The sequence below is a fragment of the Micromesistius poutassou genome (genome assembly GCF_964030765.1).
Source record: "Micromesistius poutassou genome assembly, chromosome: 8".
Classification (NCBI taxonomy): Eukaryota; Metazoa; Chordata; class Actinopteri; order Gadiformes; family Gadidae; genus Micromesistius; species Micromesistius poutassou.
The window spans coordinates 161,354-169,205 of NC_140278.1; the positions used below are offsets into that span (position 1 = coordinate 161,354).

At 41.7% G+C, this 7,852-nt stretch overlaps 1 protein-coding gene across 1 annotated transcript; it reads right to left on the reverse strand.

The window, feature by feature from the left end:
• Positions 1 to 5,549: 5,549 nt before the first annotated feature.
• On the reverse strand, positions 5,550 to 7,383 carry sp8b (sp8 transcription factor b; the record flags this gene model as incomplete). Its single annotated transcript, XM_084471795.1, has 2 exons — positions 5,550 to 6,884; positions 7,363 to 7,383. 2 exons carry the CDS (start codon positions 7,381 to 7,383, stop codon positions 5,550 to 5,552), a joined length of 1,356 nt encoding a protein of 451 aa, XP_084327921.1.
• Positions 7,384 to 7,852: the final 469 nt, after the last annotated feature.

Sequence of the window (7,852 nt, forward strand, 5' to 3'; positions counted from 1 at the left end):
GCCTACAACTTGGCACTCATAACCACCATGACCTGGATGAATGTGAATCTTCATAGATGTTAGTAACAAATGATTTCTGTACTTTGTGACTTGTGAGATTTAATTAATTCCATAGAATTGACATGACATTTTTTAGGTTATTTTTTTGACATTCTAATAGGTGCATATTTCTCTATAATACCTCAGCACAATTTGTGCAAGATGGCCATGGATGTCATGGCCATGATAAAGACCTCCTTAGGAAGTGCTAACAGTAGTAACAGTAAATTTCACACAAATTCACACTCCAGTACAAAATCTAAAGGAACACACTTACCCTTAAACACATGAGATGCAGTACAACATAATTCACTTTAGTACTGGTGGTTTACATGTCAACCACCCATATAGGCAATGATGTGAACCACTGAATTAATTGTGTTGAATGTATTGAATGTATTGTAACTGAAGATCAAGTTGCCCTGCTCTGACCTGAGCTCTGCACTTGCCCTGTATTTGCTCTGGACTGTCCCTGATCTTCAGTTACAATACATTCAACACAATTAATTCAGTGGTGTGCAGAGAGACATCTGTCAAATAAATGTAGGCTAACCTACCTCACCTAGCCTAACCGTTTGGCATCTTAAGTAACATTAACGAGAAGCAAACGTGCGGGCTAATCGCTAGATATACAGTTTACTAGTAACCTACTAATAGAGTCTACAGTTAAAGCACAGCAGGAATTTGAAATTGAAAAATGAAATTTTACACAAGCCATAGTTTTCGTTCATCACAAATGCCCGAATTCAGCCAAGGGTTTCTTACCTGAAGGGACCTCTGCCCAGACGCAGACGTCTTCTGAGTTTCAGCCATTGACTGTACAATTCAGAATGAATGAGAGGGCTGTCAATCAAATATCGCGCTTCAGAAACGGCCAATCACAGGAGAGCCCGCCCTGCCTTGGTTCCCTCCCCCATATGCCAAAATTTAATTTGAGCGAGAGAGCAGAACATCATTTGCGAGAGGCTGTTAGGCGTGAGAGGCTGTTTTGTGCGACCAAAGTTATTCCCCCCTCTCGCTTGCAACGAGGTAATGCTCTCGAGGAGCTGTTTTCCTCGCTCGGGGAGCAACGCTCTGAGTGCGCTCACGCGCAGAGATAATTTGCACGCTCGCAGTTAATATCTACGCGTGTGAAATAATATAATACACCCAAATGCATGTTTTATCACATTAGTGCTTTATGGCACTAATGTGTCGCCATACAGGCTGGGCCTTAAAGCGGTAGACATGTTGTTTAGCAAACGTCTGGTTTGACAGTGTATTTTGACACAGTATGCTATAGAAACATGGTTGGTGATTGTTTTGATATGCTTACTTCCGGTAAACCAGTTTTTAAGGCATACAAACCATTTTACCATATATACCAATATATACTCACCATACCTCCTTGTATGGAAAACTTATATTTCTCAAAATTTTGTCCAATCTGACCTTGGGACATACATGTCCATCTAGTGTAATGGTATAGCATCGGTCAAATTACCGTGGGGTTGGTTCGAGTCCGACCTTGACCAAAAATACAGTGAGACATGGCATAAAATCAAGCAGTGTTTTCTATCATGTATTTGTTAGGCCATGGCCAGTATACTCTGCATATTGTAGGACCCCGTGATTGTTGGTTGTTTTAATTATGTCCATTCTTCAAATTCACATCCGGGCTTTCCACATGTATGAGTAATGATCCCAGACCCTGTGGAATTATTTCTGCTATCTTATATATTTTTTTATCTATTACCTGGTTGCAACTGCAGTTTAATTGGTCACTCTGCTTGGATATCATACTATCATACATACTGTGGCGAGCAGCACGGGAAGGATGAGACGGGAGCCCAGGTTCAGCAGTTAACTGCAGTTCCGTGCCCCATACACCGCTTGACAACGGAACTGCCTTTAATAACACCAGCTATGACTACACGAAAACACACGTAGTTGACCAACGCACATAACGATCACACTCATGGTGGCGACAACAATGTACAAAACATCACAACAGAAGAAGAACACAATTACACCACACAACAGCGAACAACCCCAACCCATTAACCCCACTTAACCCAACAACTACAAGGTAACCCAGGGGGGCCCCAAAAAGGTCCAAACCCCCAGGATAGTTGAACCCCCAGAAACCCTTGTGCATCCGGAACCAGTGTCCAGCTACAATATTAACTATAACCAGTCTTTTTATGTGTGTATGTCCTGCAGTTTTCTCGACCACCCACCGATGATTGACGGTTGGCGGTTGTATTGCTGGGAACCCAAGGAAGTACAGTGTTGAGAAAGCTGCAACATGGGCCCATTTCGAACAGGCACTGCAATGGCGTGTGTATGGCTGTCAAGTCGGAATCGGTCAGGAATCTCAAGCATTTACGTTGCAGCTGTAGCCTATTCAATCAACTTTATTCCAGAGTCATGGTCCAATAAATACACGTACAGTGTATTTGTATTGACATAAGGTTATGTGGAATTAATAACACAATGAAAACCACAGAAAATACCTGAAATCCCACAATTATGGCCCCTCAAGATAAACCAACCAACCACCATTCATCATTAACACATCTCTGTCGTTAATGCAAACACAACTTCATAATATATGCCATTGAAACTGTCTTGTATAAATTGCAGTGGGCTGCATTGAATGTCAGCAATGTACACTGTGAACCACTTGGTGGCGATGTTCCTCTACAGTCTAATCGAACCAGCCGGAAAGTCACGCTTGGCCACCGACACTGGACATGTTTAAAATAAGATATCCAGGATGCTTAAAAAAGGGTATTTATCTTTGATGTTTAACTAAATTGTACTGCCATATAGATATATTTGTGTAATATATAAGTTTTCCGTGCTGATATACCTCAATACAAGTGTCAACATTAGCTACCCTGTCAGCCCACTTTGCTGTGAGTGTGCCCTGTGTCAGTTCGACCCTCACCAAAATTGCCAAGGTGTCTATCTGTTGAGGAGCATATTTGTATTTATTTTAATTTCAGTTGTATCACATTGACATTAATAAATCATTTTTAATTTGTCTGTTTTCATTGACCTCTTATACTCAACTGGCTGGACAACTGGCTCCTAGTGCTCTTTTCAAGCTATCCTTAAAGGATAGCCCTTTCCTTTGGGCAGGGCTGTCCTAAAACTTTCCTCTGAATAGAGACTAATGAAGCAATTTGAGGTTATTATTTATATTTATTTTTTGACTTCATCCAATCTCAATAACACAATTTATAAATCGGAATATTTAAAAGTTTGCTAGTTCTTCTGGCAAACTTTTGACATTATGCCAAATCATTTCTGGTTCTCCTGTAAATGAGAGGGACCTCGTGGCTTTAAGAAACACAGAGCTGTATTGCAGAAACAAGACAAAGACAATCTGATTATTTGAGCTTATTGTTAAGTATTTTTACATGATGTCGATATAATCATTGTTTATCCATGTTTGTGGCTAGTTCTACATAGGGCAGATATAAGTAGGCCTACAGATAAAGTGGCCAAATATAATTTATTGTACGGGCGGCGACGGGAAGCCAGGCTACTAATGAGTGGTAATATGTTAACCTTATTTTTTATTAAATTATTTACTTGAATCTGTAGTTAAATGAGGAATCTGAATCTAAAGGCATCTAGACACAGAATCCCCTTTGAGACAAAGCAAAGTCAAACCACCAATCTTATCACAGTTTAATATGTGGCTCTCTTTGTTCGGTATATTATAATAGATGTTGGATAAGGTAGCCATGGTTTATGGCATATTTCTCTCTTTTGTCTGTGTAATACTGGATGGATCCCTTAACTAATCTTGTGCTTTTAGGTATGTCTTAAGTCTATATAGTAATAATATTGACTTTTCGCTTTTAATACTTAGGCCTAGTATTTCTATTATAGCCTACTTTCAATGGAAAGGATGTTATTTCGGATTTGTAAACGTTGACAAAATACTATAAAGGTTATGCTATATTCGAATGAATATGTGTATTTAAACCTAAACCGAAATGCAGAGAAACAGATGAACGCATGATGTCGCTCCGTCCACGCGCGGTGAGATGCGCCAGCTGGAAACTCAAAATGCCACCTGTGTCTGTGTCTGTGTGTTCATGTGTGTGAAAAAACATTTATTTCGTTTAGTATTTTTTCTGTACTAGAAGTCATGAGGTAAAATATGTAATTGTATAATGCTTAATTTCAGACGAGTAGGCCTATTAAAGGCCTAAACGTGATCATTCTAAACGGAAAGGCATGTAACACATGATGTCCTATCCCGCCTGAATTATTTAAGGTATTAATTACATTTAAATAATGTAGGCATTTTGTCATCTGGTTTAGGTTAAAAATCAAAAATCAAAATCAAACACAATTGTCTGCGCAAATAACTTTTAAGTAGCATACCGTCCCCCGCTTGTAATTCTTGCAATGGCCCTTTTTCACATATTCTATTACAGAAGCATATTTGTAATTGATTCAATAATGAGTTAGGGTCTACACACGTTTTTAAATAGGTCTACATATGCATAGTTGGTCGGCTCAATAATCAAATCATAAACTGAGTCGATTACTTAATTCTGATTCATACTGAGTTTATTCAGTGGCTTACATAAATTGCCATTGTCGAAAAGAAATGCATTGAAAATGAACGTCAATTTTACAACATGCTTAATTAAATTAAATCAATAACAGTAACTTATTTCAAAATCGTACAAATAAATTCAAAGTGCGCCTAATTAAAGACCCCTACATACAAGAAAACTTGTGGTTAAATATAACTTCCCACAATACATTTGTATATCAAGTCAAAGCAAATCCAAGTACATTTCCATTCAGCTTCCAATATTTTCTATTGTCCATAGATCTAGAAATAACTATACAAAATCGTCGACTCCTGGTCAAATACATAACTCACCTTTACATTGGTGCATATTTATAATCTAACATACCTTTGTTATTATATACAACAGATTGGCAGCTAACCAAGATTGGGCTACTTACACACTTGGTTTGACGCACAGAGGCTGTGAGGCGAATACCGTCAAATAAACCTAGGAACACGTTATCAAAACTGGGATGGGATAAGATAGATAAGAATAGAGAAATATTTAGGCTAACTTACGAAGTAACCACAGATAGTGACTTTAACGAATAATTTCTCCTGCTCAACAATAAAGTGCCAGAGTTTGGTGTTGAATAATATTCTATGCCAGCAGTAACTTTACAGGCCACAAATACTACCGCTTCTTGACCAGGCGTTGTTTTATGTAGGCCTACTTGATTTCAATGCCTTGATGGGCAGTGCGAACCAGTTTAACATTTTAAATTAATTAACTTGATTACAGTTCCATATTGCATAGGCCTAATAATTTCACCGAAAGAAGAACATTGTGAAATCTGGCTATTTAGTAATTTGATTCCTTGATTCTTAATCTAATTAAACATTTTGCATACATACAAATGTCCCCGTTCCGTCAGACAATTTTAGCAAAATAAAATGTTGTGTTCACTTTGTTTGAATAGGCAAATTAGAGGCTGTTCATGCCTCTTACTCCAGAGTGGGCATCAGGTGGCGGCAACAGGTCGGGAGAATGGCACGGAGGGCTCCCCGGTGCGCTGTGCTCACTGTCGGTGTCACTTCCCCGCTTCCCCCCGCTGCCCCCGGAGCCAGATCCGGCAGACCCACCGGCAGAGTGAGTTTTTACGTGTTTACTCAAGTGGTCACTTCTCATAAATCTCTTGTTGCAAACCGGACACGCGAACCTCTTCTCCCCGGTGTGTGTGCGCAAATGTCGCTGGAGCTCATCGGAGCGCGTGAACCTCTTGCCACAAAAGAGCCAATTGCACACAAACGGTCTCTCACCTGTGTGCCATCTCAAGTGAGCTTTAAGATGCGACGTTTTCCCATAAACTTTACCACAACCTGGAATGTGACAGCTATGGAGACCCTTTCTCCGGAGGCTGGCCCCCGCAGGGCCCAGCCGCTCTGCCTCCTGACAGTTCGGGCAGTCGCATGTCGCTCTTCCAGAGTAGCGCCGAGCAGAGGACCTCGGGGACCCCGCTAGAGCAGCAGGTGGCGCCCCGGAGAGCATAGCCCCTCCGGCCCCGCCTAAAGGAGACGGGCATGAGTCTGGATAAGAAGACAGTACCGGTTTGAAACCGTCCATGATGTGCTGGCCGGTGGTCAACAGGTGTGGAGAGGGACTTGTGCTGAACGCGGAGTGACTTAAACTCGAGTAATCGGAATTATATCCCCCTAGAGGGGAATGCAAGGAGGTCTGGAGTCCACCTGAGTGCAGGGAGGTCTGCAGCGTGGCTCCATTCGGGTTCTGCACGTCAATCCATCCGGCGCCCACATCCCACCACGCGGACGCCCCGGTGGTACCGACCTCCCCCGTGGGGATCCCAGGGTGCGAGGATTTAAACCAGGACTCGTAGGGGTGGGCGACGCTCATTCTTGGGTATATGCCCTGCAGACTGTCCACTGACGTGTGCACCTTTGAGATAAACACTGGCTGGTGACCAGACTCTTGAGTGCTGTTGGAAACCGACGCTTGAAATACGGAGTAGTCATTTCCAAAGTGGGGGCCGGACGCGGTGCCGGGCGTCAGAGAGAAGGCGCTGGATCCGGTTGACCCGTTGAAAGAGTCCGATACACCGGGTCCACTGCGAGACACACCAAACCCGGAGAGGCCGGGTCCCAGACTGCAGCTGTTGGCGGTGGCTCTTTTCCACGGATGGAAACCCTTTCCAAAAGATGAAGAATTATCCGAAAGAGTGGAGGGTGAAGGGCTCGGACTCCCTATTTTATTACATGTTGCAGCTAACATGGCTAAAGGAGTCGATCCCAATTTCGGCTCCTCCTGCAATTACAAAAGAGTAAGTAAGTAAATGCATATTGAGTTACGGAATATAACATTTCAATTTAAATTGCCTCTTGAGGGGACATTTGCTGCAATTTTGACAAGTGACCAAATGAAACGTTTCCCAACATAGTGCATTTTAAAATCACAAAGCCGACAGATTGCATCAATACAGGTCATTAATAGCCCCTACCTTTAGGACGAGACGACAAGAAACCAGGGAAAGTCACGAAATATTAACTACAAATGTACGCCAAATGGGACATCAAGGAGAACATGCGAGTGTTTTTGGGCATCGACTAGAAACTTCTCTCCCGTCTGAAGGCGAATTCTCAAATCTCCGCGTCAGGCGTTTTGAACCAGATTACTAAAATATAAACAACACCGTCTTTCCTGCTGTGAATCAAAGTTATTTTAATCCACTCCACTGGACAATAAAAAGAACTAATTAAACCAGTAAGAAACTCCTTAGACTCACCCCTAGAAGTGAAGTTGCCATCACAAAAAAGTGCCCTCCTCAGAGGATCTTTTTATATTTATGAATCAGAGCAGTGTTTTTTTAGAGGTGTGCAATACAATGATGTGTTCCGCCCATTCCACCACAAGTGTAGGTCCTCTCCGGCTTTGAAGTACCGTTGTGACACGGGCGACCAATCAGCTCCTCTGTACCACCACACTGCCTAATTCTAACGTGAGGTCATCAATAGACTACTTCAGACAGATCTCCAACCCCTCCACCACCCTAATTCATAATAAAAGAACGGACGAACCTATAGTTAAATAATAGTGAAAAGAATTAAGAGAAATTTATTGAAATGTAAAGGGAATCGCTTGCCATAAATGGCTTTTTGTAAACTGGATTTTGATTGGTTTTTGGTTTGGGCATTGATTTTTGTAGCCTGTTTTATACGTTAAGATATGTGCACCCCTTTCAGATGATAAACTTCCAGGGTTCTTAATAGGTGTGG